The following is a 17,176-nucleotide window of genomic DNA, read 5'->3' on the forward strand; positions in this document are numbered from 1 at the left end:
CACCACCCCCACCACCATCACCATCATCACCCCATCCCACCACTACCATCCCACCACTATCCTCACTACCACCACCACCACCATCACCACTATCCCACCACCATCACCATCATCATCATCCACATTCCACCACCATCATGACCACCCCCCCACCATCCCACCATCCCACCATCCCACCACCACCACCATCACCATCACCATCACCATCATCACTATCATCATCCCCACCATCACCCCATCCCACCACCATCACCATCATCACCCCATCCCACCACTACCACCAACATCACCATCACCACCAACATCACCATCGCCACCCTCACCCCTCCAACATCACCACCATCATCACCCCCATCCCACCACCATCACCAGCACCAGCACCATCCCAACCCTCACCAGTGCCACCACCATCACCAATACCACCACCATCGTCTCCAGCCAATTGGAATCTATAGAGGCAGGGAAGGGTGCCCACTACGCCGAGTACTGTCTTTATAGTGGAACACAGTGAGAACTAAATTGTTGAATGAACTAATCAAAAGTAATCATTGAAACCACAATAATTTAACTATTGATTAGGAAAAGTATGCATATTCAATTAACCTTTCCATATTGTATGCAATATTTCAAATTCTCTGATGAACATTTTCTAGAAATCATAATAGTACTGAAATGTATGGAAATTTTTAAAAATACCATTTTTGGGTAAGAAAAATTGAAAATTAAGAAAATCTATGAACTGGGGACAGTGAACTAGGTGGAATATTAAAACCCATCCTTTAAAACATGAAAGTTTGAAATCCAGCCTTTGAGTGAATATATGCATGTAGTTAGGCTTAATAATTCCCACAGTACTAGGGATTTGATAAATTATTACAACTTTTCCCCTTAGGAGTTGTTGTGTATTCTCATTGTAAAATGTAATTAGCAGATGTGAAAAAAAGTTTATTAATCTTACAGACTGTAATTATTGTTGTTTGTGTGTAAATTCTCTCATGTTCATGGATTACTTATTCTTCATTTTGTGAAAATAGACTAGAAATCAAATGTCATTACCAATTTGATTAAAATAATTCTACTTCTATTTTAAATAGGGAATGAATTATTTGACTTTCCAAAGGAAATTCTATCTTACCTGGCCTGGCTTTAGGATTGTTGCTGTTATGTGCCATTGATTTGGAACTGACGAGTTAGTAGCTAACTCTTCATCAAGTTTTCAGAAGCACAGTCTTTCTCCCAAGCAGTAGTTGATTTGAATCATGTGTTTGAATCATGCACCTTGGAGTTGCCATCATAACTACTTCTTCACTAAATTACAAGACCTTTTTTTGGCTTTAAGGGTTAGAGTTTTCCAATAATCAAAAGGGTTTGGTGTAAATGATCTGCCCCAATTGTTTTACCCCACTCTTGACTTGAACATAGCCCCTTAAGTATCCCTCACGAGTTACTCTAATGTTATACTCTCCCAATTACTTTCTGTTGCTTACCTGCTTGGAAAAATTCTGAAAACATGTACCCTTTCATGATTGACTAGAATACACAAATAGATATTTTAATATAAGTAATAAAAGAAGTCATGGTGATGTGCTGTATTAAGCATTAAGCTGCTATATCAGAAGGCTTCAGTTTGAACCAACCAAGTAGCTCCATGGAAGAAAGATCTATATGTCAGTTTTCATAATGGTTAAAGCCAACGAAACTGTAATATGTGAGGTTACCATAAGTCAAAATTGGCTTGCTGATATCTAACAGCAAAAACTGACTTTATTTTGTTGTTGTTTTTAGTTGCCACCATATTGGTTCTAATTTATGGTACCCTTCTGCATACAGAATGAAGCATCACCTGATCCCGTGCTATCTTTATGATCATTGACATATCTTTTGTGAATTTTGTGTCAGTCCATCTCATTGCGGATTTCCCCACTTTTAAGTGACCCTCTACCAGATGTGATGTCCTTCTCTAGTGACTGGTCTTCCCTGATGATGTGTCCAAAGTACATGCACCAAAGGCTCACCATCTTTGCTGCTAAGGAGTATTCATCATGTTGTTGTGTATTGTAGAGTCAGAACTGACCCATAGCTGACCCTTCGTCAGGTTTTTAGAGGCAGTTAATTGCATGGGAGGAGATTGCCCATCCATCTCCCGCGGAATAGCGGGTGGATTTGAACTACATGCCTTCGGGATTGTAGTGCAGCTTCTTGCCCCTAGGCCATCAGAGCTCCCACCAGAGCCACCTATACATTTTCTCAGAGCTCCTAATGATCAGCTGATGGTTGCAGGACAGGTTGACGCTCTTCCAGATCTTCCTCCTGTCTCCTGCTTTCTGCTGTCCACCTCAGGTGGGATTGGGATTATTCTGGGCAGACAACACCAACAGCTCCCTTGCCCTCTGAGTATTGTCACAGAGAGATGCAGCAGGAGTCAGGGAAGGAGAGGAGGCCATGGAAGGAGAAAATATAGGAGGAGAAAAGGCCATTTTCTTGACTCTCTCCCTGTGGAGTTGTCAGGAGCTCTGTCTGTCCCTCCAGAATGATCATATCTTTTTCCAAGATGTCATTTGTTCATAACATTCTTTCCAGCGTATCCCTCCCAGATATTTGTGGCCTGCCTCTTTCTAACTCCTACTGGATTCCTGGATTATGGCTCTCCACTGCTGTCCGCTGTACACTGCTCATGCCTTGAACATAGCCCTTTAATTAACCCTGCTTGAGTTACTTTAATTTGACTCTGCCATTTACTTCCTGATCCTACTAACCTCATGAAATAACCATTGAAAACTTTTGAAAACATGCACCCTTTTCAGATTCAATAGAATATCCCAATGGATACTATAAACCCAAGAAATTACATGTTTGTAATTTCAGGCATGCGAATATTTTTTAGAAATTCTCTCTATGTGACTTCTATGTATTAATCTTCATATTTGCCACTAAAATTCCAGATTCATCATTGTGAGAAAATATGGAATTATTTCTTCCATATGGCTCATGAGTTGACCTTAACTCTTTCTTCTCTGGTTAACTTTATACCTGTGCTGTGTGTTTGTGAGGAGGCAGTGTCTCCTGGAGTGTTGGGAGCATGATCTGAATCCTGGCCCAGACTGCTATTCAAGTCATTGCTTTAAAGCCTCCTTACGTTGTGTGATCTTTTCAATTATTTATTTTACTTTTGAGAGCTGGACAATGAATAAGAGTGACAGAAGGAGAATTGATACCTTTGAATGGTGATGTTGGGAAGTAGTGAGGATGCCATGGCTGTTAAAAGAACAGACAGATATGTTTTTTAAAAAGCACAACCAGAGTACTCCTTAGAAGCAGTGGTGGCAAAGCTGCTTCTCATGTACTTTGTGAAGAAGCTATAACTTGGAAAGGGATATCATGCTTGTAAAGGTGGAGGGTCAGCAAAACAAAGGTAGACCTCCAACAAGGTGGATTGCATGGTGACTGTTCCAATGGGCTCAAAGTGTTAGCAATGATGAGGAAGGCACAGGACAGGACTGGATTAAAATCTGTTGTTCCTGGGGTCCCTATGAGTTGTGCTTTAGTCAATGGCACCCGACAACATCAACAATGTTGTGATGTATGCTAACTAATCACAGCTCTTTCATTATGAGTGAGTATATAGAGTTCTGCTTAGTTTGAGTGAGCTGATGTAAGTGGAAGGATAAAGATACTGCATGATGAACAGTGCCATAGAACTCTTTCTCTTTCCCACTGGTTTCTACAATTTCTCATTTCAGTAGGTTGTCTCTCCTCCTCTTTTGCTACATCTAATTATTCATCCTACTGTGATGCTAAACACTGTGACACTGATGTGTCAAATGCAACACATGGTGGACAGTCTTTAGTGGAGCTCCCTGACTAAAACAAGGTTGGAAGCAGGAATGGTACCCACTTCCAAAATAACTTACCTCTGGAAACTCTGTGAATTTGGAGAAACGATGAAAGTTATACAAGCGTTCAGATCTTTAGTTCATAGGTTTGCTATGAGTCATCTATGACTCGACAGCACTTAACAACAACAACAACAACAACTCTTAATCAAACCCCACATTGTCATGGCTTTCTTTTAATCTACTATGAGAACTTGCCTGAGAGGGAAGGCAAGGACAGAGTCATATTTGACACTACATTGTATGAATTGGGAGCTTAATAACTATCCACAAGTTGTGCAAGCTTGTTCAAGCAGGTCTTGACTTGAAATAGGATATTCTTTGAGTTCATGGGTGATACAAATAGCTAAACACTCAGCTGTTCACAGGAAGATTTTAAATCTACTCAGAAGCACCTGAGGAGAAATGCTTAGGGACACACAGAGGTTCTCAATGAAACAGATTTGATGGAAGGGCAACTAGTAATTTGTAGTGCTGCTCTATGTTTTTGAAAGGAGAGATAGTTGGCTCTTTTCTGCAGAAAGCCTGTAAGGAGTTACGCTGCTAACATAACACCTCTTTGGTCGTTCAAGTATACCAGTGGCTTTAGGGAATTGGGGAGATGCCAACTTCTTCCCGTGTGATTCATAGCCTTGGAAACCCAATGGAGGATGAGTTGTGAGTTGGTTGGCTCCGACTTGCCAATCACTTTATAGAACTCTCTCACTCTCTTTTATTTTTATTTTACTTTTTGGCTCCATTTCCCTCTCCTTGGTCTATTTTCATGGAACCAAAAGGTTCAGAAAAGCTCAAGATTCAAGGGTCAGTGATAGGCTTTGGTATCTAGCCCCAATTTTCTATGTATTTGAGTTCTGATTATATGCTCAGTCGTGTCCCAGCAACTAGTAGTTTTGATACCAGAGAGCATTCAATTCTGAACATACAGCTGTTGGTTACAATTCATTATGCGCTTTGGTCCCATTTGTGCAGCAACAACAAATCCAGCCAAGGTCCAGGTGGCAGGAATTTCTTGTAGTGATGGTCGCTGTTGCCAAGGGCAGCCTCACCGAAGCAGTGCTCAAACTAGCACGAACCCCCGATGACTGAGCGTGGCTTCATGCTGATCTTTCACTGGAGAAAACCAATGATGCTATTGAACAGCGTGAAAAGCCTACCCTGCCATTCTCATCCACAATCAATGGGCAGTGTTGTTTACAGAGATGAAAAGAACAAAAACTTTATTTGGCAGGAATTGAGGATGGAAAGGTGTTTAAATCAGCTTTTAAATTGTCTTCTGTCTTAAAATTCAGATGTTTATGAGTTTCTTACAGGAAAATTTTACATTTGCCAAGATTCTGAGGGAAAGACTTTTATGAAGATTCTGATAATCCTTGAGAAACCCTGGCAGTGTAGTAGATAAGAGGGAGAAAACTAATGCCATAGGCGGTGGGAAACCTGAAGGTCAGCTGGAATGGAATTGTTACATTCCTGGGCCTTGAGAGTGCATGGATAGTGTCTGAATGCCCCTTAGCCCAGCTAGGTCTCAGAAACTTCCACTATCAACCTCAGTTATACAGAGTCAGACACTTTGAAGGCGATGTCATGGGACACAGTTTGATGGAGGAATAACCATTTTCTTCTCAGTCTACACTATCCACTGCATAGATAAGCAAGAAAGAACAAATGATTCCATTACCCTGAGACCTTGGCCTTTGATTAGAATAATAATTTTCTGTAATGACAACCTGAAGTCGATGGGCTATGTGTTTTGATCGTGTGCATTTTATGTTAAAGAATTTGCTGAGCTAGTTATAAGGTTTTCATACTATTTTTTTGGCATTCCTCAAAGTTTAGTAAGTACTCGGTGCTTTCCTCTCATGAGCCAACACAAGCTACAACTTTGATATTTATTTGTTTCGTGGAATGATATCATTTCACCCTGGCTGGGAACAGTGGAAATCTCATGCTCTTCAGAAGCTGTCAAAACTAAATATGCCTCTAATGAATAAAGAGAACGGGAAATAAATTACTTTTTAAACGTAATTTTATAGAAAGTCTTTGAAAATTACTATGCATGGAGGGAACAACAAAAGGAGTCCTTGGATGATGGGAGGATGACTGGATTAGTTTTCCTTTGAGCATCTATTTATTAAGTCTCTACCAGGAGCTAACAAGGCACCCTAATGACTCAGTTATTAAAGAGGTTGGCTGCAACCCAAAAGGTTGGTAGAGTGAATCTACTGGCTACTCTGTAGGAAGATGTGGGAGCTTGCTTCTGTAAGAACAGCCTTGCAAACACTGTGAAGCAGTTCTGCTGCCTTGCAGGATTTCTGTGAGCTGGAATCATCTGGATGGCAGTGGGTTGTTTGTGTGCTAACCGTGGACTTGAGCATATGAATGATCATGAAGATGGCACAGGATCAGGCAGTATTTCCTTTGTTGTCTATAAGATTGCTGTAAGTGTAGACCAACTCCATGGCAACGAAAACAACCTTGTATGAGGAGGTGAAGCTGCACCTGCAAACAACAGAGCAAACTCCCTGTAGAATCAGCAGTTTAGTAAGGGAAGCAGAACATACCATGGCAAGCTATAGTGAATGTAATGAAGAAAGTCAACGAAGAGATGAAGTGAGAGGGGATGTCAGGAAAGGGCTCTTAGTGGGGCAACGTTGGCACATACGATGAGGAAAACTAGAAAAATCTTTGGGAAAGTACATGGAACAATAAATCGGAGGTTGGAGTTAAGAAAGTGGATGGCCAGGTCGGAGAACAGAAAGGAAGCTGGTATTGCTGGTTTGGTTGAGTGATGGAAAGAGTGGTTGTAAGGCCAATCCTAAGGATCCTATCGTGAAAAGCTTGAATTTTACTCTGAAAGCAGTAGATGATGGTGGTTGGATGGCTCTGAGCACGACTTTGATAAGTTTGTTCTTTCCTTTAAAGATCAGTTTGAAGAATGTAGAATGGATTGGAGATGGATAAAAATATAAGCAGTAAAATAGAATATTTATAAAAATCTAGGCCACCAGAGCTCTCTAGATAGCATGATGGATTGAAGTAGGGTGTGGTGTTTTTCTCCACCATCCTTAGGACATCTAGTGAAACCCTACCTGTGATATCTAAATTGCAGCCTACAGACAAAATGGAGGGCCGTAGTGGGGCCATGTCATCTCCCTTAAAGGATGCTTTTCAGAAGTTACACTCACCTGATGCACACATTAAGATGCACACATCTTATTCTTATGTAGCAGTGAAGATAGTGTCAAAGAGAGCAGGAAAATATGCTCCTATTCTGAGTGGCCTGGTACCTAGGTAGAGTAATTGTTACCTTTGAATTATGGTGTTGACCAAGAATATTGCATATACCATGAGTTACATGATGAACAAACAATTCAGTTTTCCAAGAAGTGTGGCCATATTGCTCTTTAGAAGGAGGGATGGAGAGACTTTGTCTAACATTTGTTGGCATGTTATCAGGAAGAATCAGTCTCTGGAGAAGGACAGCCTGTTTGGAAAAGTAAGGGCTTCAGCCAAAATATAAGAAAACATGCCACGGTCAGGACTGACATAGTTTTTGCAATAGGAGGCTTAAGCATAGCAGTAATTAATAGCATAAGGCAGGAGCAGACAAGGTTTTGCCCTGTTGTTCTTGGGTGGCTGTCGATTAGAGCTATCTCAACAACACCTAACAACAGCAACAACAGCAATCTGTCTAGAATGAAGAAAAGATAAGAGAACAAGAATATCTGTTGACCTCTATTTAAAGTACGTGTGTCTGTGCATTTGTCTATTATGTTATCAAAATTTAAAAAAAAAATTAAAAAAAATTTCAAGAGACTGTGTCTGAATTTCTTTTGAATAGAACTTTTGCCACCTTGATCTCTAAGCCAAACTTTTGGAATCTCTTGGTGTTTCCTAAGTATTATTGTCATGACAGGAGTCCAGATCGAAGCTTGCATAGTGGAGTGGACTTGGGGGGAGGGATTACATAACAATGAAAGAAGTTTTCAAAGAGAAGAGTGAATTAGGGATGGGTAGGGAGAAAAGTGCAACAATGAATGAATGGAAATCCAAAGTCTCTGTAAATTTTCATTAATAATAATAATAATAGAATAACACACTAAATGTCCATCTTTACCAAAATATAGACCATATAACTCCCCAAACACACATTTCTGTGAAGAATTGAATTGTAGAGAATAGCTTGTAGTTGAGGCCAAAATGATTTCTCCCATCTAAGACCTCAACTTTAAGTCTCTGCACCAAAGATTCTAAATCTTCAACCAATTACATAGACTTCTGGCCTCACTAACATACCTAATGACAAGTTGAATATAAGGAGAAAGATGATGGGCTTGCTTTTCTGAAAGGTTGGCCTTGCCTGGTTTTACCATACAGAGAGAAGTTCAGGATGGATGAGGGTAGGTCAGAAGTCAAAGAACAAGAGGAGAATTTGTTAATAATGCTTGCCCAATAAATACAGAACTTTGACTTCTGTTTTAGTTCCTTTTTCCAAAAGAGGAGAGTAAATAAACTAGAGAAATTTAGATGGAGTGTATTTTCTCTGTGAGAACCAAGGAAGGATAAGAGTGAAGGATAGGAAACTCCTTTTCTGTGGGCTGAAGTGAGAATAGAGTGGGAGGAGAAGGGATGTTTCCTAAACTCAAAACAATTATCAGGGAAATGGAAGCCAAAGCCATTTTTAGGGTGGGTGTGGTGATATGCAACTAATTGCTTCAAATATGCTTTGTTTGGGAAGTCAAAATATGGCCTCATTTCAAGCACATATTTTATTCTTATGATACTTCAGCAAAAAGGAACTGAGAAATGAAGATAGGCAAAATGACAGGTGTTTTCCAAGGATGCAATTTGATACTTGAGGAACTAAAAGTAAAATGAAAGGAAAGAAGTCATGCAAGGACACTGGAAGAGGAGGCTGGAAGAGAAAGGAAGTAGAGAAGGCTGAGAAGCTGGGAAGGGATGAGATAGGGAAGCACAATGGCTTCTACCTCTACAGAGACCTGTTACACTGGTTGCATCACCCAGGCTCTTGTACATTTTTAGGAGCTGTTGTTATGTGATGTTGAATTGTTGTAATGTTGAATAGCTGACCCTTCAGTGGATTTTCAAAGGCAGTAAATTGGGTGGGAGGAGATTGCCCATCTTTCTCCAGTGGAGCAGCTAGTGGATTTGAACTGTATGCCTTTATATTGGCAGCATATTTCCTTATTACTAAGCTTCCAGAGTGCTAAAGAGCAATGATGTCACTCTGGAGACCAAGATGCACCTGATCTAAGACATGGTCTTCGCCATCACTTGCTATACATCAAAGAGCTGAATAGTGACTAAGGATGACAAAAGAATAAGTGATGACTAAGTTGTGCTGGAGAAGAATCTTGAACATACCATAGACAGCTAGGAGAACAAATAGGTCTGGTCTCAGAGAGGGGGAAACAAAGTTTTCCCCTGGAGACAAAGATTTTGAAGCTCCATCTCCCATATGTTGGGCACACAGGAAGGAGGGACCAGTCCTTGGATAAGGAAATAATATTTGAAAGGGTTGAGAGTACAGATGAGGATGACCCCGGATGAGATGGATTGACACTATAACTGGGGGAATGGGATTAGATGTGTTGGAGTCAGTGAGACCGTCTCAGCATAGGTCAGGGTTCAGAGCTATTGTATATAGGGTCACTATGAGTCTCAGGTGACCCGATAAAATATAACAACAAGGCATCAGAGCCCTCTAGTAGTAATAGTAGTAGTGGTGGTGGTGGTGGTGGTAGTAGTAGTAGTGAGAGAGCAGTTCAAAAAAGGAACTGTTTATAAGATTTGGCCATAGTTAAGAGAAATAGTGTGAAATGGGAAAGCCTTACGACATAGCAATCATGAGAAGGAGTCCTTGGATGATACATATGTTAAACACTCAGTGACTAACAGAGTTCTGTGGTTTGAACCCACACAGAGTCATCTTTATAGAAAGGCCAGGTTATCTGGTTCTGGAAGACTGAAGCCTTGACATTCCTGTGGGGCAGAGTTCAAATGTAATATATAGGCTCACCATAAGTTGGGATGAACTTGAAGGATTCTTTTTTTTTTTTTTAATTGTTGTAGCTAAGGACTCAGGAGCTTCCCACAATTCTGGTCAACACAAGAGTGTTAGCCATGGGTGAGGGCTTGGCAGACAGATACCACATAATTGGAGAAATTGCTGGAGGCCTATGCACTTCTGCCCTTTCATCTGCTGCTAGGCCTTCTATTGACCCAGCTCAACTGGAAGCCAATGGCATAAGAGCCTGGGTAATGTGGTTCAGTCTCGTAGGACATAGAACAGGCTGGAGAAGGACTATGAGGGATGAATGAAAAACAGCTTGCACTTTTTGGTGGGTTATAAAGAGACTCTGTCAAGTTCTTGCTACAGTTTAATTAATGACTTCCAAAACATTCATTGGGCAGTTGTACCATCAGGGAATACTCAGTAAGCAGAGACCTTGATGCTGAGAGGCTCATAAGCTAGCAGATAGTCATGATTCTCCTTGTAGAAGAGGAAGATCCCCAATGACAGGGATTGATAGAGTTACTGCAACTGTGGGCTGAGGAAAAACTCAGATTGTGAGGGTGATGGGGCAGTGATGAGGCAGTGTTTTATTATGTTTCCCATAGGATTTTTATAAACTGGAGCTGAGCTGACAGCACCTAACAGCAATTATAGCAGCAACAGGACCTAGGAGTGGAAGATACTACCTGGTCGAGTGAGTGACAGCTTCTGAGGGAGGAGACAAGTTTTGAGGTGGATAGTAAATTTATGCAGAAGATCACTGGGTGGATCGAACACAGTTTCTCTATATGTGAAGTGACTTGGCAAATGTGTGCACAGACACGTTGGTGTGTAGTGTGTTAGGCTAAATATCAAAGTGGAGGTTCAAGCTCGACTCCAAAATCCCATGTCAGGATATTTTCTAAAACCAGAACTCAGAAAATCTTATGTCAGGACATTCCCTAAAACGAGGACTTAGAAAACCGTATGTCAGGACATTTTTCTGAAACTAGAACTCAGAAATCCTACGTCAGGACATTCCCCAGAACCAGTTTCCCAAGACCAGGAACTTTATGCCCCAATGAACCACTAGAGTGACCCCGTATAAACCCCCTGAGCCCATCCCCCAGTGCTGAGTAGCCTGGCATGCAATAAACTCTGAGAAATGTTTCTATGTCGGCGTTGTTCTTGGCTTCAATCCGAAATCTTTCACGGTGTGCTTGTTCGGTAGAGAAGACAAGAAGTAGGAAGGAGGCTGGGGCCAGATTCTGGTGGCTTTTGTGAGTCACAGGGAAGAGCTTGGATTTTCTTCTTCAAATGGGCGGGTAGGCTTAAATAGAAGCTTATAAAGGATATTCTAAGATTTGGAAGTGGCTACAGGTGGTTCTGCAAATTTCTTTTCTCTGTACATTTTTCTGTCTTCTTCTCTCTCCTATCACGTCTTTATATGTCTCCCTCTCTCCTTAATACCTTTTGGTTTCTGGAAGGTGAAAGCTCCATGGTTGTAGGGAAGTCGAGGTGGCTTTGGTGCTCATGTTTGGTGCTATTGAGTCACCTTCAACTCATGACATCACCATGTGATAGAGTTGATTCAGTGGTACAGTGGGCTGAGTTGGACTACTAACTGAAAGTTAGTTAGTTCAAACTTACCAGCTGCACTTTGGGAAAAAGAAGCAGCAGTCTATGTCCATTAACATTTACAGCCTTATGAACATGACGGAGGGTCACCAAAAAGTGGAATAACCTCGCTGACAGTCTATTTGATTTCTTTTGTTTGTTTTGTTTTGGGACTCTGTAGAAATAGATCACCAGATCTCTCTTGCACAGAGTCTCGGGGTGAGTTTGAACTGCCAGCCTTGGGGACAACATTTGAGTACATGACTACTAGCAACACCAGCGCTCTTTGACTGTGGTGTAGGAAAAAGGGAAAGAAACATCTTAAGTTAAAAAAAAAATCTCACATCAAGTGCCAGTGGAAGTTTAATTTGAGGATAGTGGAAAGATTGGGGAAGCTGGCGCAGAAATTAAAATGGTTAATGAACCAATGCTTAGTGGTCTTTCAGAATAAAAATGAGGTGTGACCTCACGATAACTTGGGAGATTGTCTTTAAAATGCCATCGGTGTACAGTGGCACGCACTGTTGTAGACAGAGGCATCTCAGAAACGAAGCCAACGCAGACACCAACATGTACTTTCACATTGCTTTTCTGCACATTGATCTGGAAAGATGAAGCTATTTAAGACTATGGGGAGAAAGTCCGTTACCTAATTATTCAAACAACCGTCCAGCCATCTTCACGCTGCACTTTTATTTTATATACCATTTACACCTGTTTAATTAATCCTAAACATGATGCTGACTGCTAATTAAACAGCCCTGAAAGTGACTGACTGGAGGTAGTAATTTGAGATAATTAGTTTTCGTTTCAAACACTCAGTTTTCACGCTTTGTGCTCATTTTTAGAAAGGGGTGGTTCGTTGTTATAGGCCTGGTGGGGGCTGTGTGAAGTATTTTACTGCTGGACTCCGAGTCACTGAGGAAGTAGGATTATTTTGTATCCACGCAGGACAGGAAAATAGAATTGTGCTACAGAATTGAATATAGAATATCTCTCTCTCTCTCTCGTTCTCTTTCTCTGACACACACTCTTTCTAGAGTGAAGGTCAAACTCCTGAAATCTTTTCATTAGACTAGAAATGCCTGAGCTTTTGATCTAGGAGAATACTTTCATGTGGAAGGAGTAGCTTTCATTCAGTAACCGCTTATCTCTTTCCTTGCCCAGGTGCTTAAGAAGCAAACAGGAACATGTGATCAAGGCCAAGGTTGAGTGTGTGGGCCAAAGATCTAGAAGAGTATACTTACTGAATAGTCATGTACTACAGAAACACAGAGCCTAATTAAGGGTCCAGAGAGTGGCAATGCACTTGGCAAAGAAATCAGAGAGGTAGGACTGAGGCAAGTCAGACTGGCTTTCCTGCTGCCCCTACCTTGCAGTGTGAACAAGTTCCCCTGATCTGTCAGAGGTCCAGCAAGAATGTGGCATTAATCAGACTTGCCTGAGTAATCATTGTCATATCCAGAACAGAGAGACCTGGATTTCATGGATGCAGGAGCTCGTGCAAGAGTGAGCATTTTGCTGGCATCAGATGCAGCACCTTGGAGAGCTCCGGACGTTATGATCTACTTCTGTTGCCTGAGTGACAAGCTTTTTAACTTGAAAAGTTCAAGGTTATGTCACTGGTCACTCCTATAGAGTAGGACTCTCTAGACCCAGGGGAGTGTTATCCAGATGGGAAGGGATTTTTCACAGGCGTCCACTTCCTAAATAACGTGCCTCTGGAAACTCTATGAACTTTGATAAATGTTGATAGTTGTAGAGGGGCTTCAGGCCTTTTGTTCATAGAGTCACTATGAGTCGTGCTCGACTTGAAGGCAATCAACAACAGCAACAACAAAAGCTGGAGTCAAACCCTCTACACAGATTAAGAATCATCTGACCAGGGGGTTGTGGGTGACTGTTGAGTCTGTGTGTGCAGCCCCATATGGGAAGATGGAACTTCTTTGACACCCGAGTACTGACATTGGCTGCAGGGGTCCGATTAAAGCAAGCTCATTGTATGTGCGTGAACCAAACCTGCACTCTGCACTGAGAAACTCAACTGTGGCATCTTGGAGTCATTTTGACTTCTGACCTTCTACTCACGTGCAGCATGACAGTAGATGGGACGCACACTCCAAATTGCCCTTTGGTTTTCTGTGGCTATCAGGTGCCCTGCCCTGGCTTTAGCTCCCATTTTCACAATGTCCCCTACCCTAGTTATTATTGTCAGTCTCAAAGATAATCTTGAACTCCAGTCTTCAGTCTCACTGCCTACTTTCTGTTTGTTTCATTTACCAAACAGGAGCAGCAAAACTTACAAATAAAAAATAGAACTTGTGTTTTTCCCCCTGAAATTCTCTCCTCGTCCCCTTCCTATTTTGATAAATATTAATGCCAGACTTAAGATTTCAAAGTTGCATTAGCCAACATTTCTCCCTATACCTGTATCTGCTTTAGTTGTTGTTATGTACCATTAATTTGGAACCAACTCATAGCTGACCCTCCAGAGGGTTTCCAGAGCAATAAATGGTATAGTGGGAGATTGCCCCCATGGGGCAGCTGGTGGACTTGAACCGCTTGCCTTCAAGTTGGCAGCACAACTACTTAACACTAGCTTACCAGAGCGCTATTAGATACTCAGAGACTTAATAATTTCTGTTGTTTTAGATACTTTTCATTTCTGTTCATCCTTTTTCATCTATGCTAATGTACTTCTTGAGTTCTCATAATTTTCTTACTTAGATTTCTTTAGTGGGTGTTTTTGGCAGCTTGTTTCCCCAATTCTTATTTGGCTTCCTGTAACTATGTTGTTGTTGTTATGTGCTGCTGAGTAGCCTGTGCCTCATAGTGACCCTGTATACAATAGCTCTGAACCCTGTCCTATCCTGAGTCAGTCTCACTGACTCTGATACACCTAATACCACTGCCCCATTTACCATGTCAACCCATCTCCTCTTGGGTCTTCCTCTCCTGTGCTGTCCCTCCACCTTTCTAAGCATGGTGTCTTTCTTTAAGGACTGGTCCCTCCTGGCCATGTGTTCAAAGTATGTGAGTGAGATGGAACTTCAAAATCCTTACCTCCAAAGTGAAACTTGGTTTCACCCTTTCCAAGGCAGACCTATTTGTTCTCCTGGTAGTCCATTGTATGGTCAATACTCTTCTCTAGCACCACAACTCAAAGGCATTAATTCTTCTTCTGTAATCCTTAGTCATTGTCCTGATCTCTGATGCATAACAAGTAATCACAAAGACCATGGCCTGGACCAGTCACTGCACCTCAGCCAGTATACATAGTATGCAGTTTAATCAAACAACATTAAAATGCAGATTCCTGGACCTCCAGATATACAGAAGCAGTATCTCTGGGAATGAGCTTACCCAGATGTGCACAGAAATTTGAGGACCACTCTTTTCTACATATTTGATCTTTCTAGAACAAAAATCTGATTACATGTCTGTCTTTAGCTACAGTCATTCTGTGTTTCCGTAAGGCCTTTGGAAAAACTCTGCCTTTATTCCTTACTTGACTGGCTGTTTGCATTTAGGATTCTGTTCACCTTGGCAGGTTGAGCTCCTTATATTCCCTGCTTGACAGTATACATTCCACCATCGAAACACTGCATCTCCTGCAAAGCCACTTCTTTCCTGACTCTGCCTTTAGACATGCAGAGCCCTGTGGCCAAAATGCTGCCCTTGGCTTTATTCTCCATACTCCTTGACTCTTCATGCCCTCGGACAACCTGGATGTCCTTGAATACTAGACTTCTTTCCACATGTTCTTCTGCTACAGCTCCTTTCACTGGTAGAGTCCTTGGACACTTGGCCATGTGTGTGACTGCTACTTGGTGGACGCTAAGTGAGCACTTCAACACTGCACTTACTCATTGATACTGGACTGGGTAGTGTTTCTTTATGTTTTACAGAGTTGTCATGACTCAGAACCAGCCCAAAGACACACAACATAATGACAACAACAACTTTTTATTATTTGATTTTTAAATTTGTGACATATATTTCTTTCTCAGCTCAAGTGTATTTTGGGAAAACAAGAATCCTCATTTTGAAGATCTTCTAGTGATTCACTCTGTTTATGTAAAAATATAATCTATTTTTTCCTAGAGAAAGAAAATGGCTTATGATTCTTTTTGAAATTTTATTTTGAAAGAATTGGTAAACATGTTCTTCTTATACAAGACTGGTTCTTTTAACATCTTTTTGGGGTACTTGATGATTTTCTTGATATGATTGCCTAGAGTGAATAGGCCTGCAGAACTGTATATTGGAGAGGCCGGAAGCAGAGGAATATGGATGTACAGGGGGAAGAAGGGATTAATCATTGGGTTGTACAATTTGATGGTGGGAGGGGTGAGGAAAATGGAAAGAATTTGTTTGAATTTGTAATAGAATTTTGTAAATAAACTAGTGAAAAAAAATAGTGTCTTACCAAAAATACGATCTCGTAAGGAATGTGTTAACAAGTATAAAAAAGATCCTCACATTAAATTCCTGATTAGTCATTTTACGTGTAACCTTTAGGTCCCAAGGCCACAGTCTACTTCAGAGGTGACCTTTTCTGAACAAGCATCTACCAAACCTCCATTTTCGACTTATCTCACCATCGCTTAGCATGACAAGATCAAAAAGAACAACAACAAAATGCAGAAATATTTTGTTTTGGTTTCAGAACCAGTGGAACTTGAAGAAAATCTTAAAATGTTTGTGCTGAGAACAATTGTCTTTGGCAAGAAAGTCCACCTATAGAACTTTATAAAATAGTCTAATTAAACCACGTCTTGGCTTCCGGCAGAGATGTCTGGGTTTCTGCTCACACTTTCCTTAGTCTTTCTCGTGTGAGGATGATTCCTCTTCGATAAGCTTGCTCACGGGTTGCAATGTTGTTTGCTTTGCAGATACCTCAAATCAGCTATGCATCCACAGCCCCAGAGCTGAGTGATAACACCAGGTATGACTTTTTCTCTCGGGTTGTCCCGCCTGACTCCTACCAAGCGCAAGCCATGGTGGACATTGTGACAGCGCTGGGGTGGAATTACGTGTCGACGCTGGCGTCTGAGGGGAACTACGGAGAGAGCGGCGTGGAGGCCTTCACCCAGATCTCCAGGGAGATAGGTAAGCAGTCTCTGATGAGATGATGGCATGTGCAGGTTGCTGGAGGCTGGGCGTCGCCACGCTCTGTCTGACCTGTGTGGGACAGTGGGCGCTTCTGAGAGCTGTCTTGACCTAGGCTGTCCCTTCAAGAGGGAAGCTGGCATTATTATAGATGGTTTTGTTGCTTGTAGGTCTGCAAGGTGACACTGGGCTGCTAATTTGGGAAACAGAGCTTCTGACTCAGGCGAACATTTTTTAAAGTTGTCTGTTTTGATGAGGGACTTTGTCGGGACATTAGAGCCACTGCGAATTTGAATAAATGACATACTATTTAATTTTTTGAGATGGAAGTTTACATTAGGAAGTCATTAAGGGGGGGAAAAAGGCAGTAGATTTTAATATCTGTCACTAGACGGATTAAGACTCGTAATCATTTAAAAACAATCCTGAACTAGCCCCCCATGGGCTATACCTAAGTGATATTTTCCTTGTCATATTTGACTTTTTGTATTTTTTATTCTTGCAGTAAATTCTGAGGATTACATTGAGATGAAGGGCAAGA

General features: G+C 41.4%; 1 protein-coding gene across 2 annotated transcripts in view; it reads left to right on the forward strand.

Annotated features, from left to right (window-relative positions):
- GRM8 (glutamate receptor, metabotropic 8) overlaps window positions 1-17,176 on the forward strand; it is a 1,137,490-nt gene that overhangs the window by 230,237 nt on the left and 890,077 nt on the right. For both annotated transcript variants that reach the window (XM_006896079.1, XM_006896080.1), the window contains one exon: window positions 16,419-16,635. In XM_006896079.1, the coding sequence (XP_006896141.1) occupies window positions 16,419-16,635 (217 nt within the window). The remainder of the gene's footprint in view (window positions 1-16,418; window positions 16,636-17,176) is intronic.

The sequence above is a fragment of the Elephantulus edwardii genome, unplaced genomic scaffold, assembly GCF_000299155.1.
Source record: "Elephantulus edwardii isolate Elephantulus edwardi_28Jun2011 unplaced genomic scaffold, EleEdw1.0 scaffold00181, whole genome shotgun sequence".
Classification (NCBI taxonomy): Eukaryota; Metazoa; Chordata; class Mammalia; order Macroscelidea; family Macroscelididae; genus Elephantulus; species Elephantulus edwardii.